Genomic DNA, 18,031 nt, shown 5'->3' on the forward strand with positions numbered 1-18,031 from the left:
GGAAGACATGAGATAGAACAACATGTAGAAGTCACTGACACTGTCGATGGAAAACCTCGAGAAGCCAGGCTTCCTTTGGCTTTCAGCAGGAAACTGGGTAAATGTTTTACGGTTCAGTAAACATGGATTTACCAGGTCTTCATGCTTCATCAGATCCCTATACACCACGAAATTTCTTCTCTCTTCATCATTTTCCTTGTCATAATTGTTTGTTTTCCTTTAATCTCCCCCCAGGTTGATGCAGGTGGGTGAGGAGTTCTGTGGCAGCAAGTCTGAGGTCCTACAGGAGTCCATCAAACGCCAGAGTGTCAACTATTTCAAGAACTACCACAGGTAACACTTCATTCACTCCTTGATCATTGCCTGGTTTGTGTTAATTCAGACTTAATTTCTTTTGATCCGTCAGAATTGACTAGGTATGATAAAATTTGACAGAAGGATCAGACTCTTGCTGTCCTCTGACATTTTTGAAAGAAGCCTGTTATCACTGCTTGATTGCCTGAATGAAACTTTTACACACAACCATTGGCTGCCTTTATCTCACTTTTCTCCCGGCTTGACTCTCTCTGGAGTAGCCGTAATTACACAGTAACACTCAGTGAGCTAGAAGCACATTAACATCTTGATTACATAACCCCCCTGCCAGACACATGAATATGTAAGCTATCACACTGACAGCGTCGCATCATCTGAGCTGATTTGCATTGATCCGCTTTGTGATTACCTGTCAGGAATCATCGATGAGATTCTTTAATAAGGGAGCTCTGATAAGGTAACATCAAATGGTGAAGGAGGGAGGCACACAAGCATGATGGAATGTAGTAAAGGTGATGACATGAGGGTGTGAAATTGTAATCAAAGTAAAATAAAAGAGGTGAAAGCACATTATCCACATTTGGCACAGTAAGCCGGGAGGCTTCGTCTGTGCATCATCTTTACATTAGCTTTGATTCGTTTTCCACCCGGGTGTCATCCCCAGAGAGAGTCCCATCATTGAACTTAGACTGGATGCTGCCTGTGTCTGTGTGTCAGCCGCCTGCAGTCACACACTCACTCATCAGGGGTGTGTTGGTATTGTTTAGCCTGCGGGTGCAAAGGACAAAACGACTCTGGCAGGGTTTCAGATGTGATGGATATCTAAGAGCTGCACTGCTGGAAGTTTCTGCTTTCATTTTCATAACTCATTTTCAAGTTTTCAAAGTTTAATGTACTTTAAATTCACCTTAAATTTGAGGAATATATCTGCAGAAGAATGTTAAAACAGACTGTTTGAATGAAGTTCATCAAGCATGCGTTATCTGAAACCAGACAGTTACTGATCTCCCTGCTTTATTTCTGTAACACAAAGATTCCTTGTGTTCTTCTACCGTTCCACATCCTCTTGTGTCTACTTCAAACATTTTACAAGCAACAAGAGGGACTGAGGTGTTTGAAGTCAACACTGTTCTGTCCTTTTACCCACACACAGGCCTGATATTGACCCAGTGTGTGAGCACCAGGGGGCCTGTCCTCAGCTGTGAACATGTCAAACATACACATAAAAAAATGACACTTATACCTCTTCCTTCCTCTGTGACCTTTTCAGGCTATCTTTTTGTACATTTGCAGAACAAAGGAGCTGCTAGAATATAGGAAATGGCATAAGGTCAGAAATGGACAGATGCTGACTTTTTATTCTTTTTCAACTCCGTCGCCCTTCTTCTCTTTGTCTCTCCCCTCAAAACTCCCCCAGGGCACGACTGGAAGAGCTGAGGATGTTTCTGGAAAATGAGACGTGGGAGCTGTGCCCGGTCAAGTCAAACTTCAACATCGCACAGCTCCATGTGAGTACACATCTTATCACAGACGCTGTCAATCAGTGCACATTCCCAGCATGGTGGCATTTGCATAAGAAAGTGAAACACAGGGGATGCTAGTGTGTGTAACTCCTATGTGTCTCCACGGAAGTTTATCAGTCCGTGTAGGTGTAAGCAGCAAAGTTCACTGCACATTATGTAACACAGAAAGATGCTACAACTGCTGTCCCTCGTGGCATGTATGTCAGTGGATTTTATTTCCTGCGTCATGAGCAAAGGATGAAAACATAAAACCTTAAATATCACTGGAGCCTTATGAAGGCTCTGGAAATATTGCAAGCATCTTGTGGATATATTTTCCATAACTATAGAATCAAAGAAAATATCCTTGTGCTTATGTCACATAGAAGCATTTTTTCACATATTTCCCTCTATATACCTGTCATGGTTTTGGACTCTTTTCACAACAGACGACAAGGCATCATCACAATAAACCTTCTTCCATGAAGCTTTTCCTTATAGTAAACTTTTGTATTGGTAAAAAACAGTGAGTTTTACAAGTTTTACACCAATAAAAAGTGTCAAAAGTGTGATATTAATCAGATAAAATAAGGTATTTTTTGGTTTGCAGGGGGCATCATATAGCAGAAGTTCCTTAAAGGAGCACATTTTAATACCATTTTATAACCTAACTACATAGGAAGCACTTGGAATCATTTCATTTCCTGAGCATGGATCATTTCCGGCGAAATTAATTTAACAGGAAGATTTGATACACCTACTCATCTGCAGCCGGAGGAGAGTCATTTGTTGAAGGTCAATGACTTGAAAGGGAACAAACAGATGATGCAAGAACAAGCATGCTGCCTTGCAAGCACCCAGTTCCCTTGTGTTTATGCCTTTGGGGAGTGCTTGTTAATATACAATGAAAATTATTTTTAGCTTACCATCAAAGATGTTTTTGAAAGATTCTTTAAGATCATGTATCTCTGAATTTTATATTTCTATGCTAAATCTGCAAAGTTTGCCAAACTTGAAGCTGTTTTTCCCTCCGTTTCCCTTTGTCTTCTCCAATCCAGGAGTTTAAGTTCATGGGCCAGTGCCGCTCTCCATCCGTGTCCCCGAGCAGACAAGCGGTGTCCTCGACCAGCCCGGCTCAGGAGGAGATGTCTCTATTTCAGCAGTACCTGCAGGAGGGAAACCCCTTTGAGATGCACACTGAGCACAGAGAGGAGGAGACTGAGGATGTCCTGGCATCTAACGGAGTAAGAACACCACTTAAACCACTTAGGCGCAGCAGCTCACTAAAAGGTGATAATTAAGAGAGTTTATGCAGAAATGTGTCGACAAACAAGTTAACAAGGGAACCAGTGGATTAATTTGGACATGATGTGGGTCAGTAAGTGGTTTCAGCCAAACCCACCATAATTATCATAATACTGTCTGTGATGCATTTTCTGATGTCTAATATAAGCTGTTCAAAAGAAAGTGAAATACTCATTTGATCCAGACTTTCTGCAATGAATACAAATGAACATTGCTGTTCTTTGATTTACAAAATCATTGCCACTGAGTCATTTGTCTTCAACTTTTGGATGATATCCATCGAGAAAAAATGTTCACCTCAAAACCTCTTGGCATTTTCTTTGCGCAAACATTTCAGTATTCAGCTGCTCACTTCAGTAAAGGTTTCTTTTAGTTTAAGAGAGGTGTTTTGTACCACTTCTTTTGTGTGACATATAAACACAAAAGAAGTGAATTTGTGAATTGCAAATTCAATTTAAAGTGAATTGAATTTGCAATGGATTGTTTGGGTTTTTCTTTGTGCGGATGGTTCCAACTTTCTGGAGAGGAGTTAAGGTGATTGCTAATTTATGTTTTCTAACTGCGTCTTGAAACCAAAAACACAAGTCTGGCTCTACTTGAAGACAAAGTGCCATAGAAACCATAAAACAAAAGAAATCATGTTTCTACCTACATATTTTCAAAGACGCAAAAATCAGCTGCAATTTTGTTATGGAAAACTCAAGTGATTAACATCTTTAACCCTTCAGAGTTCCTTTAATATCTTAACGCATTTTCCACTGAGGACAGAAAATGTCTCTTCCCAAAAACTGCTTGAAAAAAATATATATTAATATTTATATCACTTAAAACAGGTCAGTCTTTTCAAACTGCTTCAGTCTGAAATGTACATATCAAATGTTTATTATATTTTTGGAGATTTTTAGCCCCTTTAAGACCAGTTTTTTTCACAACCTCACAGTTTTTTATTGAATAAAAAAAACACTAACATAATTTCCATTATATAAATATCAAGGAGTATTTGCATATTATTATTTTCAGGACCAGAGATGAGTCAATGAACTGCAGCAACATTGATTCTGATGCTTTTTTTTTTTTTTTCAACAATGTCAGATTTTTTAAAAATCACGCTTGAAGTCCTAACAACAGCTTTTCAAAACCTGCTGTAAAAATATCAGATATTTATATATTTTTTTCCACTCTAAACAAACAAATCTTTTTAAAACTACTTCAACCTGAAAAATACATATCAAATATAAATTATATTTTGGAATTTTAACCCTTGTTCACGCAGCTCCACAGTTTTTTTTGGACCAAAATCACAAAAAATAAAATGCCCCCATACACACACTATTTTTTACGCACACCATTATCCAATATTAATAGTGAGACACACTTTAGTTTTAGTTTTAAAGCATCCTTGCAGAAACGATAAAAGGTTGACATTTTGCGGCATGGTATGAATTGGAAGGAGTAGCGCCACCTGGGGGAAAATGAAATATTAACATAAAGGAATGCATTAGTTCATGTTGAGATAAATGTGGGATCAAAAATGTCATTTTCAGTAGTTTTTCAATAGCAGTTTTGGTCATTAGGAACAAATGTGTTGTATTTGTGTAGTTCTGCCATTTAAGGCTAACATTTTTTTGAATGAATATCCTCTGGCAGATTTGAACTATATTCATTCAACACAGCCAAATGGCTTGGAAAAAAAAACAAATGTTACAAAATGTCCCTAGGATCTCTTAAAGGTTAAGTTTGTTTATTTGGAAGGTAGTACAGCGACACAAGTGTGCAATCAGGGCTCTCTTGTTCCATGAGTACAGCTTTAAATGCTTATCTCACATAACACACAGCAGTATAATCTCAATAATAGAAGTAAATCCTCATGCATCGAAGAAGTTGCTTTGGTAGGCACTTTTCACAATACAAGAATTTCAGTACAGTCCTAGCTGTAATCAAAGAATATGGACACCTGTTTGGATACCGCTGCTTTGGATACTGCTCCTGTTTTAATAAAGAACTCTAGTTCTAGTTCCAAGCTAATCACTCCAGCAGCAGCCATTGTATACCAACTTACACTACAAACACCCACCCATCCTCCCTTAGTGATTTCAAACTCATGTTGAAGCAGGTTGACCAGAGCAAAAACACCTTTTCTGTCATGAAAAGTTTTCAGCACTGTTCTTTGCTCTTTAAGAAATGTGATCCAGTTCTAAAATAACTATCACTTTTTTTAGTGATTAAACCAGTGATCCAACAAAGATTTTTTTTCATGCTCATATTTCAATTATAAAGTCCTTATCAATTGAGTTTTTCTAAAGGCTTTTTTCATTGGATAATAAAACAGATCTCTTAAAGAATGAGAAAAAAGCTTACAGATACCCTGGCACATCACCTTCTTTTTATCTATTGATGTATTTTCCCTTCAGGCTCAACAAGAAAAGCAATATTTTGTCTTCTGACATTTTATACTTGCAGAAGCCATAGCTTGACTGTTTTTTTAAGCTTGTAATCCTTCATATATAGCTGTAGTGTTGCCTGGGTTGGTTTTATAGCCAGAGTCAATATTGTCTTATTTCAAGAGAGATTTAAGTGAATGCTCCTCTGGGGGGTGGAATGAATTTTGTGGATTTGTACCTCAAGTTGGGTTTTCATGGTTACACACAATAACACTTTCAAATAAATGTGTTTATATTTCCTCCTGTGTAGCAAATTTCTATTTTGTTTGAGTGTGAAACATAAGGGATGTAAGGATACACAATCGACCCTTTATTTATTTATTTATTTATTTTAATTATTATTATTTGAAGAAAACTTTAGTCAATGTGTAGATCAATTTTCTTTTATTCACTTATTAATAGAAGGTTTTTCTCAATTATGTTTTTAAACAAAGTGGTCTTTTTCAATCTTAAAGTTGCTTTCCGACTTAAAAAAACAAAAAAAACCCCATCAATTTCACGATCTTGAAAAAAAATTAATAGAAGTATCTATAAAGTAGAAAATGTCATATTGAACAAATCCCAAATAAAATAAATAAAAGCAAAATATAAAATTAGGTGATTTTCTTTTCACTGCCATCAAAAAGCAACAGTGCAGCTTATTTTCCTTGCTTGGTATTGAAAAAAAGTTGTTTTTGGCATTTTAATTTCTAAAAAATATAATTTTTAGAACCAGATAAACAACGACCATGTTTCACTGCAGTATCATTTTTAAATGTTGCAGATGTTTTGAATTACTTAAAAGTGATAGCTCCTAATTAATTTTTAATTAGGAACAAACAGTGCGTTCAGAAAGACCTCCTTTAATTTTTTCTGTTTTGTTATGTTTCAGTCTGATGGTACAATCATTTAAATAAATGTTTCTTCAGACCCTTTGCAAAAAGACTTGAAATTTAGCTCAGCTTTCTCCCATTTCACTTGATCTTTGCTGAGCTGTTTCTCCACCTTGATCTGAGTCCAGCTGTGGTAAATTAAATTGATTGGCCATGATTTGGAAAGACACCTCTCTTTAGAAGGACTCACAGAGCAAAAACCAAGCCATGAGGTCAAATGAACTGCTTGCAGAGCTCAGAGACAGGATTGTTGACAGGCACAGATCTGAGGAAGGCTACAAAAACATTTCTGCTGCACTGAAGATTCCCAAGAGCACAGTGGCCTCCATAATTCTTAAATGCAAGAAGTCTTGCACAACCAGGACTCTTCTAAGAGCTGGTCACCTGGCCAAACTGAGCATAAGGGGGAGAAGGGCATTTGTAAGAGAGGTTAGAAAGAACCTGATGGTCACTCTCACTGAGCTCCAGAGATCCTGTGTGGAGACGGGACGAAGTTCTAGAAGGAGAAACGTCCGAACCCAGTCAAAGAGCCTGAATACTTTTGTCAGTCCGATAGTTCATTTTTTTTTATTTTTAATACATTTGCTAAAAATTCTCAATTTCTGATTTCACTTAATCATGATAGAGTACTGAGTTTAGATTAATGACAGTAAAAAGGAATTTAAGCAAGGGGGTCTGAATACTTTTTGTATGCACTGTAACTGTGGACATTATGATACGACATGTTGACTTTATAACAGCAATTAGAACAAAACATTTTTATTTCCTTATACTCTGATTTAGCCCTGACATTTTCTGAAATGTAATTTCTGATACAGGAGGTTGGTGAGTCCTGAGGCTAGACCATTTTAGAACAAATGGGCTATACTGCGCTGAAATTGTGCTGAAACTGTTTGGTGATCTGTGAATGAATGACAGTAATTAACTTATTGACGTACACATATAAAGATGTAACATAAAAAAATAGTAAAGCAAAAAAAGAAGCAGAAAAGCAAAAAATTAATGCACATGAATTCACCAAAATGCACAAAATGAAGTCTTTATTACATGCTTCCTGTGCATGGTGGCCATAGTTCATCTTATTTATAAAACCAACCATTGTATGGCATAGCAGAGCCATAACTCAGGATGCAGGTACTGTTACAGATAGAATTCACTTGTTTGTTAATCATCTGTGCGGCTAATGTGCTGCACTCTGGTCTGAACTCTGTTTTTCTCCACAGTCTCCATGGCACACAGCAAAGTTAGACATTATATTAAAGCACCATTTTACTCTCTTCTATTCCTTCTCTCACTCACTCCCTCTGTATTGTCTCTCCTCTTTATGCTGGCTCTTTGGCCGTTATCTTGCCTGACCTCCATCATTTTTCTCTCTCACATTTCCAAAGTATGAGTCAGATGAGCTGGAGAAGAGTGTGTATCAAGATTACGACAGTGACAGTGATGTCCCAGAGGAGCTCAAGCAGGACTTTGTGGACGAGCAGACAGGAGACGTCCCCCTCAAGAGGTCAGCTTCAAGTCAAGCTGTTTCACACAGCTTCACTCTGCACACAGCTCAGGTTATGAGATGTGAATTCACTGTGTATATCCAGGTGTCCATCATTTCTTCTCTTTGTTTTTTTTTTTAAACGGATGAAAGTTTTAAAAGACAGAGAATTAGGTTGATCATATTTTCGACAGATTCAAGACAAAGTGAAATGTCCTTGAAAATCTTTCTAGGATGCTCTTAAAGGATGTGAACTTGTGCCTCTTGCCACTTTTTATGCATTTAGCTATGATAATTTTTCTCACCTCAGCCTTACCCATTAAGAAGCTGAGAGCTTGTATATAGCATTTTTCTTCCACACATAATAATACTCTTTCTTCCCACCTCCACCCACATTATTAATGACTGTTAAATGATTGGTAGATTGATAGAGGCAATAGAGTGATTCTTTGCTTCCTGTTTAAATGGATTTATTTCCTTTGAAGAGGGAAAATTTGCATGTATTTAAAAATATTATTTAGTATAACTAAGAAAACATTCATTCTCTTATTTTATTTTAGATTCAAACAGATACACTATATGGACAAAAATGTTTGGACACCTGACACTCACACCAACAAGGACTGTAATGACAATGTATTCAAATACATGAACTTCAGTATGGAGTTCGCTCCACTTTTGCAGCTCTAACAGCCTCCACTCTTCTAAGAAGGCTTTCCACAAGACTTTGGAGTTGTTTCTGTGGGATTTTGTCCTCATTCACTCTGTAGAGCATTTATGAGGTCAGGCACTGATGTCAGACGCAAAGACCTGATCATCTCAAAGGTCCTCGATGAGACTGAGGGTGGGGCTCTGTGCTGCCAGTCAAGGTCTTACTTACTGAACTCGTCAAACCATGTCTCTACAGTCTTTGCCTTGCGCACTGCGGCACAGTCATGTTGGAATAGAAAAGGGCCTTCCCCAAACTGTTGCCACAACGTTGGAAGCATAGCATTTCCCAAAATGTCTTGGTATGATATAAGATTGGCCTTCACTGGAGATAAGGACCCTAGCCCAAACCCTGACGAATAGCCCCATGCTTTGATCCCTCCTACCCCAGACTTCACAGCTGGCACAATGCAGTCAGGCAGGTAACGCTCTCCAGCATCCGCCAAACCCAGACTCTTTTCAGAGAAGCGTGATTTGACACTCAACAGAACACTTTTCCACTGCTCCATAGTCTACTATCAATTTTCTTCACACCGCTCCATCGACACTTGGCGTAAGACTTGGTGATGTAAGGCCTCTATTTAGGTGCTTTGTCATGGAAACCCATTTCATGAAGCTCCCGATAAACAGTTTTTGTTCTTACATTAATGCCAGTGGAGGTTCAGAACTCTTCAGCTGTGGATCAGCAGAGTCTTGGCAACTCTCAAGGACCATGCACCTTAGCAGCCATTAACCCGCTCTGTGATTTTACATGGTCTGTCGCTTTGTAGCTGAGTTGCTGTTGTTCCTAAATGCTTCCACTTTCTAATAATATCACCGACAGCTAGCTGTGGAATATCCAATTTTCTGAAATGGTTCTGTCTTTTATGTTTGTTTTTGAGTGTTTGTGTTGAGTGACAAGGAGCACACGTCTGATATTTATGTTATTTTGCTTAAATGCTCACCACTAGGGCTGCACACTTTATCCAGGTTTAGTCCTAAACAGTATTTGGGCCTGGTAAAGAAAGAAACATGGTTGACAACATTTATCGGAATATCATATGCATGCTCCAACCCTAAAAAAAATGCTTGGCACACAGAAACAAAATTTTTCATGGAAAACAAAAACCCACAATCTAAATGATTAGCCCCCTGATGTTAATAGACAATTGTGTCTCCTTTTTCCTGAATAACAGCCTGCAGTTCTTTGTTGTAGTTTTCAATAAGTCTCAGACACATCTCCGGAAGAATCCCAGCCCATTTTTCTTAAATACTTAAAAAGAAAGTGACATTTTCATAGGCAGACTGATAATTTTTGCAGCAGTTGTACTAGGGGTAGACCAATATATATGTATTGTGACCGATATTAGAATAGAAGCCAATATTTATTTACTGCAAGAAAGAAAATTTTCTAGGGAAAATTCTTAAATTAGATTAATAATAAATACAGCAGTAATAAAGGTGAGTTTTTGTCCCTGATGACTGTATACCTTTAACAGCTTAGGCACTGATAATCGGCCAGACTGATCATCAGTTGACCCCACATCTGTACACCTTGACTGCAGTGCTACAAAAGCTGCCGCATTGGTCTGAGATATTTAGGACCATTAAATAAAATACAGTCTTATATAAGGAAATAGTGGAACAGTGGGTGTCATTAGTGCGTCTCTCAGTATTGATCAACATTATCATTATTATCATACTGACTAAAATCCTGCACCCGTATCACCACATATGATTACTATTAGTCGTGGGTGTTAACTCTATTTTAGCCTATAGAAGCTAAATGCTAATTTGCCATTCTTCCAGCATGGTTCACTAATGGTTAATTATTAAATGGACTGCATGGTCACAACCAGAAATAAGGAGGCCCAAGCAGTGATTAATGGCTAATATGGCTTGATGATTAGTGTCAGGGGTCCAGTGCTGCAGGTTCACCAGTTCAAAGACGTCACCAACGGGGTCCTATTGTGTTTCCTGTGCTGTGTAAAGGCTTCTGATTGATCAATTACAGGATTCTGACCTGTGTTGAGGTTTTGAACCTGGCCGATCATTGCTGAGGATTAGTGCTGTTTGCATATATTACAGAGCCCTTCCTTTTCTCATGAATCTGCTCTACTTTCTCTCTCATGTATTCACCAGTGTGTCCCGAGAGACCATCCGAAGCAAGAAGAAGTCTGACTACAACCTGAATAAAACCAACGCACCTATTCTCACCAATACCACCCTCAACGTCATCCGGCTTGTCGGTGAGTCACACAACTCCTCCACAGCTTTCCTCTGTTTCAGAAAAGTCAAGTCTCAGTTGCAGCAGGTGTCTCTGCTGTGATTCCCATTAATCCACCAGTGTAGCGAGCAGATCGTCCTACTCATGTCACCACGGCTTCCTTTGTGACCATGCAGCACTAATGACAGTTAGCCTCCGCCCTGAGCTCTGACCTTTTATTGCCAAAAGGGTGCTTTCATGTCTTTGTGACGTGACTTTGAAGACATCAGGACCCTTCCTTGGTAAAGCGTGCCCTTTGCCGACGTGTCTCTCATGATGTGATTTTCATGTGTGAAAAGGAATTAAACGAGCCAGTTATCTCACTCTGTGGCTACATGACCTTGTGGTCACTTATATGAATCCAATTTAATTACCTGGTCTGATGAAGATCTGCTACTATTAAGGTTGTCAGTAGAAAAAAAACACGTTTTGAACACAATGTAATACCATTTGGTTTTACTTTCAATAACCTAAAGTGCAGAAATTAAAAAATTAAAAACAAACAAAAAACCTTGATTACTATCAGTGAACGACTATCCCCCCATCCTGATTTGTGCTGTAAATATTTGTATCATTTTGCAATAAATGACAGTAATTTGGTAAAGTTTAAAGCACCAAACTTCTGTACTTAAAGAGCACAATTATAAGCCTAATTTGAAAAAAAAAACCAAACTTCTTTCTCACCAGTTTTGTGTCCTTGCAATAGTTCAACCAGAGGGGGAATGATTCCAGTTCGACTGGCTATTTTTAAATGAATTTGATCGCCTGATAAAGATTAAGGATGATACAGAATTTCTTTACTTAAAAGTGGTCAAAAAGCGGTGCCTGTGTTTACATGGACTTGAGTATCCCAGTTACTGTGAGTTGCTCACAAACAGTTTGGAGAAGCCCTGTTCTGCTACTTGGAGAACGATAAAATCACGATACTGCACCATGAATACAAAGTATCTCGTTTTCTGACAACTGCAGGCCACCCGTAAAGGTGTGACTTTGATTTAACTCTATTCTGGATGTGTGGTTAAAGGACAGCTGGTCCACTTCTGCCCAGAGAGAGTGAGAGATAACCAGTCGCAGTGTCTTCAGCAGATCTGTGTGACCTGACTGTAGTGTTGTGTCTAAACGCAATCATATTTAGATGAACGGTGAACTGAACAGTTTAATTTTTCAGCCATTAATAAAAATGACCTTAGTTTACTCTGGAGATAGAGACTGACCGCTCACGTACGAGTTACTGAGAGTTCAGAGCTACTTGATCTGAAGTTGGATAAATGATAAGCATCCTGCTAAGTCTGTGAAGAAGTTGCAGGCCTGAAATGTAGGCTAGATGCGATAGCTCTTCCATGTTCTTTTCAAAAGGCTAAAGCTACCAGATTCAGATTTAAAAGAAATTGCCACAGTTTGTGTTGTAAAAGTAAATATCACAGATGCCTGCACAGATCTCATGCAGTGATTAGAAACCAGGATACTAGTTTTCTCATGTATGATCAAAACCAAGATATGACTCATAACGGGGATACTAAAGTCCATGTTAACACACTCATTGATGCTCCCTATACTCACAGGACCCTGGGTGGTCAGCTAATTCTCAGACTAGGTACAAACATCTCAGATTAAAGCTTTGCAAGATGGAGCTGCCTAATGACAGACATGTTAGCTTATGCCTGGAAATCCACCCTTTTCAATGTTTCTGTAAGTTGTATTCAAATTAAAGCAAATATTAAACAGGCAGAACAGTTTGATCCCAACTTAGCCGGTACCATAAAAAAATTCAAAGGGAAAAGGGCCTTGAAACTGATTTTGAGGGCTCTGCAGCTGCAGGAAACACCACTCATGGACGTAGGAACAAATGCGCTCCATCTCTTCTTCCCACACTGTTGGCCATATTGATTCAAAGATGTATGCCTGAACTTTAACCAAGTGAGAATCCAAAGTCTGATCCCAAGCAATCATTTCTAATTCACTCTTTTCTCCCTCAGTCCAGGAGAGCGCCCTTCAAAGAAAGGGTGTGAAAAATGAGAGTGTGAGAGAAACAGTGCTGTCTCTGTGCAGAGCCAGTTTGATTGAGTTTATTCCTTCTATTTTCCCCCTCCTTCATTCATCAGTTCTGAGTCAGTGGTAACCTTGTTACACTCCTGTACCTCTGTACCCTTTCTGTTATTACCTTCCTGCTAAATTAAATCCTTGCTCTGGAATGTATGCAAATGTGCCCCAGCTGAAGCTCTTCCCTAAAGGATGTGGTTCCACTAAGATTAAGTTTCAGTAGTTAAACTCTTCTAAGCTGCTTAAAGATGTACTTAAGAAGGAAGCCTTCCTATCTGTGTAAACTCAAACTGGATAAAAAAAATAGTAAAGCTTGTAAATGTTAACTGATGATATTCTGTCACCATTCAGGTAAATACATGCAGATGATGAACATCCTGAAGCCAATCGCCTTCGATGTCATCCACTGTGTGTCACAGCTGTTTGACTACTACCTGTATGCTGTCTACACCTTTTTTGGGCGCAATGACATGGTATGGTATTTTTACATATGTATTTTTTTTTACTCAGTATTTAACCACGTTCAAAAAAACTTCATTTTCTTTAAAATTATATATATCAATATTATTTTCAGCAGTATCTCTTGACAAAATCCATTCAGTAACTCTTTTGTGTCTTTTCTGATATCGCTGTTTTTGTTGAAATCTGTCTACTGCACTGTTAAATAGAACTTTTAACTACTTCAACACAAAATAGGAAGGGAGAAGCTACTTGGTAAGAGGAATCTGCTTTTGGTTGTTTCAGTTGGAAGTAGGTTGTTGGCAGTTTTGCTTAGGCTGAACGTGTTAGTTTCACTCTCTCTGCAACAATAGGTGAGGCAGTTGACGCGTGTGGCTCCCTCTATTGATTGCTAAAAGTGTAAACTGCCGGGGCGGAGTTTCACTGTAGTCCAAGCTTTAAGAGAGTTTGAATCTAAATTTGCCAGCAGAACAAGCTCTGATCTTTGAGATAGGAAGGGAGAAGCTACTTGGTAAGAGGAATCTGCTTTTGGTTGTTTCAGTTGGAAGTAGGTTGTTGGCAGTTTTGCTTAGGCTGAACGTGTTAGTTTCACTCTCTCTGCAACAATAGGTGAGGCAGTTGACGCGTGTGGCTCCCTCTATTGATTGCTAAAAGTGTAAACTGCCGGGGCGGAGTTTCACTGTAGTCCAAGCTTTAAGAGAGTTTGAATCTAAATTTGCCAGCAGAACAAGCTCTGATCTTTGAGATAGGAAGGGAGAAGCTACTTGGTAAGAGGAATCTGCTTTTGGTTGTTTCAGTTGGAAGTAGGTTGTTGGCAGTTTTGCTTAGGCTGAACGTGTTAGTTTCACTCTCTCTGCAACAATAGGTGAGGCAGTTGACGCGTGGCTCCCTCTATTGATTGCTAAAAGTGTAAACTGCCGGGGCGGAGTTTCACTGTAGTCCAAGCTTTAAGAGAGTTTGAATCTAAATTTGCCAGCAGAACAAGCTCTGATCTTTGAGATAGGAAGGGAGAAGCTACTTGGTAAGAGGAATCTGCTTTTGGTTGTTTCAGTTGGAAGTAGGTTGTTGGCAGTTTTGCTTAGGCTGAACGTGTTAGTTTCACTCTCTCTGCAACAATAGGTGAGGCAGTTGACGCTCTGTGGCTCCCTCTATTGATTGCTAAAAGTGTAAACTGCCGGGGCGGAGTTTCACTGTAGTCCAAGCTTTAAGAGAGTTTGAATCTAAATTTGCCAGCTGGGGCGGTTAGCGGCTGTGCACAATCAACTCAATTGTGCACATCTGTGGCATATCTCTCTATATAAGTACACAGACTGCGCTGAAGCGTCAGCGTAAGCGCCAGCCCTTGTGGAAGCCCAATTGTGTGAAGACCACATTGGGTAAAGACCAGCGAGTCTACCTGTGCGAGTCCACCGAGCAAGGCCACAGACAGGCAGCACTGCCTCATAACAGTCTAACGCACCCCAGCAGTCTAACGCAACATGTGCAACCAAAAAATACAAGTCATATATGGGAACAGAAAGAAGCACAACAGTTACAGAAAACGAAACCTGCATAATCTATCCACTTTGCAGAATGCCTCTTTTCCACAACCTTTTATCACAGTTGGCCTCTGGAACTGCCAGTCTGCAGTTAACAAAGCAGAATTCATCAATTCCCTCACTAAACTGTCTAACATTCAGGTCCTAGCCCTGACAGAAACTTGTCCGTCCTGAGAACACTGTAACACCAACTGCTCTATCAGTTGATGCAGTGTTCTCTCATACACCTCGCTCTTCTGGCCGAGGAGGTGGCACAGGCATTATTCTTTCTCATAGCTGGAACTTCAGCCAGTTCAAACCCTTGGACAATAACACCTCATTTGAATATCATGCAGTACAGGTCACTGCCCCAATAAAGGCTTACATGGTTGTGGTATACCGCCCACCTGGGGGTCACCTGGACAACTTTATTGTGGAACTGGACATGTTACTCTCAGACATCCCTGATGATGGCACACCATTGGTTGTCATGGGTGACATGAACATCCACTTGGATAGAGCCCAGGCTACTGATTTTATTTCACTACTGTCCTCCTTTGACTTGGAACTGGTTCAAACGCCTCCTACACACAAGGCTGGTAATACACTGGATTTGATTCTAACTCGCAATTGCTCCACGGCTAATTTGAGTGTAACACCACTTCACCTCTCTGACCACTACTTCATTCAGTTCTCACTTGGCTTACCTGAACTTCAACAATCTACTACTCAGTTAAGATCATACCGCAGAAACCTTCAGTCACTTGACCCAACACAGCTGTCTGACGAGGTCTCAGCTGCACTAGCCTCATGTAACGAGTCCTTCACACTCACTGTTAACGAGGCCACAGACACATTCTGCTCCTCACTGACCTCCTCTCTGGACAAACTCTGCCCTCTGGTGTCTAAGCCTATTCGTAATACTCCACCTTGTCCCTGGCTCACTGAGGTCATCAGAACCCAAAGGGCAGGGCTCAGAGCGGCAGAGAGAAAATGGCGTAAATCCAAACAAACCACTGACTTGAGTGCTTATCAGCAAAAACTGTCCTGTTTTACCTCTGCTCTAAAATCTGCTAAGAGGCGTTCTATCAATCAAAGATCTGTGCTGCCACTGATGCACGCAAACTCTTCTCTGCTTTTAACTCGCTCCTCTCTCCTTCAAACCCACAACCCTCCAGTATGTTGACTCCAGACATGTTCGCCTCCTACTTCACTGACAAGGTTTCTGCCATCAGCAACCAATTCTCTGAGCCTGTCCAACTCAGTTTTCTGCCACCAGCTAGTGATGCATCACTTAGCTCATTCTCTCCACTAAGTGAGAGCGAGGTCACCAGGCTTCTGCTTGACTCTAAGCCCACAACCTGTCCCCTCGATCCGATACCATCACATCTCTTGCAGGCGATTGAGCCCACAATCAGCCCTGCTGTGAGTTGTATCATTAACTCCTCTCTGTCCACAGGTGTTTTCCCAGCTGCTTTCAAGCAAGCGCGGGTTACACCACTGCTCAAAAAACCCACTCTCAACCCAGCCCTGGTTGAAAATTACAGGCCGGTCTCACTTCTCCCATTCCTATCAAAAATACTGGAGCGCACAGTCTTCAACCAGCTCTCAGAACACTTGCAGAACAATGATCTACTTGATCAGAATCAGTCTGGCTTTAGGCGGGCCACTCTACTGAAACTGCACTTTGTCGGTAACGGAATCACTTCGCTTGGCCAGAGCAGCTGGTCAGTCCTCAGTTCTCTTACTGCTGGATCTGTCTGCTGCCTTTGACACAGTAAACCACCAAATCCTCCTCTCCACACTCTCTTCACTTGGTATCTCAGGATCTGCCCTACAGTGGTTTAAGTCCTACCTCACAGGGAGATCTTTTAGAGTATCATGGAAGGGAGGAGTGTCTAAACTGCATGGCTTATCAACAGGGGTGCCTCAAGGGTCTGTGCTTGGTCCCCTACTTTTCTCAATATACACCACCTCACTTGGTGCAATCATCCGCTCCCATGGCTTTTCTTATCACTGCTATGCAGACGACACACAGCTATTCCTGTCCTTTCCACCAGATGACACAACTGTCTCAGCTCGGATCTCATCCTGCCTTGCTGATATTTCTAAATGGATGAGGGAATGTCACCTTCAGCTCAACCTGCCCAAAACTGAGCTCATTATCATCCCAGCCAGTCCCACTATTGAACCGCAGATCAGTATCCAGCTTGGATCAAATAATCTCTTGCCCACTAAGTCAGCCCGGAATCTGGGTGTCATGATTGATGACCAGCTAACCTTCAAGCTCCATGTGGCCTCGATTGCTCGGTCCTGCCGTTTCGCCCTCTACAACATCAAGAGGATCAGACCCTACTTGACAGAGCATGCTACACAACTCCTAGTACAGGCTCTTATAATATCACGTATTGACTACTGTAACTCATTACTGGCAGGCCTCCCTGCATGCACAGTTAAACCTCTGCAGACAATCCAGAACGCAGCAGCACGTCTGGCCCTCGACCAACTCAGGAGAGCTCATGTCATGCCTCTTTTCATCCCTCTACACTGGCATCCCGTTGTGGCTTGCATTAAATTCAAAACTCTAATCATTGTTTACAAAGCCGTAACCTAAACTGCTCCTGTTTACCTGGAGTCCCTCATCCAGGTCTACACTCCCTCTCACCCACTATGCTCAGCCAGCCAAAGGCAACTGGTACTTCTAGCGCATCAGGCTCCTAAGCCACTAGCCCGACTATTCTCCTCTGTTGTCCCTAAATGGTGGAATGAATTACCCAACTACATTCGATCTACAGACTCCTGTCTACTTTCAAGAGAAGGCTAAAGACCCAGCTCTTCAGAGAACACTTTGCACTTAGCTAGGCAATTCTCTACTGTTGTCCCCAGTAGTAGATTGAGTCTCAGCCAGACTATTCTCCACTGCTGTCCCCAGTGGTTGAATGAGTTTCCCAACTATAGTTAGCTCGCACTGTCCTGCTCTACTTCTGGGATTTCTTTACCCAGCTCTTTGGGAATGATCCAGCACTTGGTACTTGGTAAATAGTTGTTGTGAAGCCTAATGAATGGCAATTAGTGATCCCACATTTTCCTTGATTCATTGTTGCTGTCTAAAAACAAACAAACAAAAAAAAAACAAACAAA

General features: G+C 40.5%; 1 protein-coding gene across 1 annotated transcript in view; it reads left to right on the forward strand.

The window, feature by feature from the left end:
* The window catches only part of vps50 (VPS50 EARP/GARPII complex subunit), a 203,554-nt gene that overhangs the window by 119,661 nt on the left and 65,862 nt on the right, over positions 1-18,031 (forward strand). Inside the window, exons 16-21 of the mRNA XM_041809537.1 lie at positions 235-333; positions 1,733-1,823; positions 2,876-3,061; positions 7,824-7,942; positions 10,751-10,857; positions 13,266-13,387. Of these exons, the coding sequence (XP_041665471.1) occupies positions 235-333; positions 1,733-1,823; positions 2,876-3,061; positions 7,824-7,942; positions 10,751-10,857; positions 13,266-13,387 (724 nt within the window). The remainder of the gene's footprint in view (positions 1-234; positions 334-1,732; positions 1,824-2,875; positions 3,062-7,823; positions 7,943-10,750; positions 10,858-13,265; positions 13,388-18,031) is intronic.

Source organism: Cheilinus undulatus, linkage group 16 (genome assembly GCF_018320785.1).
Source record: "Cheilinus undulatus linkage group 16, ASM1832078v1, whole genome shotgun sequence".
Lineage (NCBI taxonomy): Eukaryota > Metazoa > Chordata > Actinopteri > Labriformes > Labridae > Cheilinus > Cheilinus undulatus.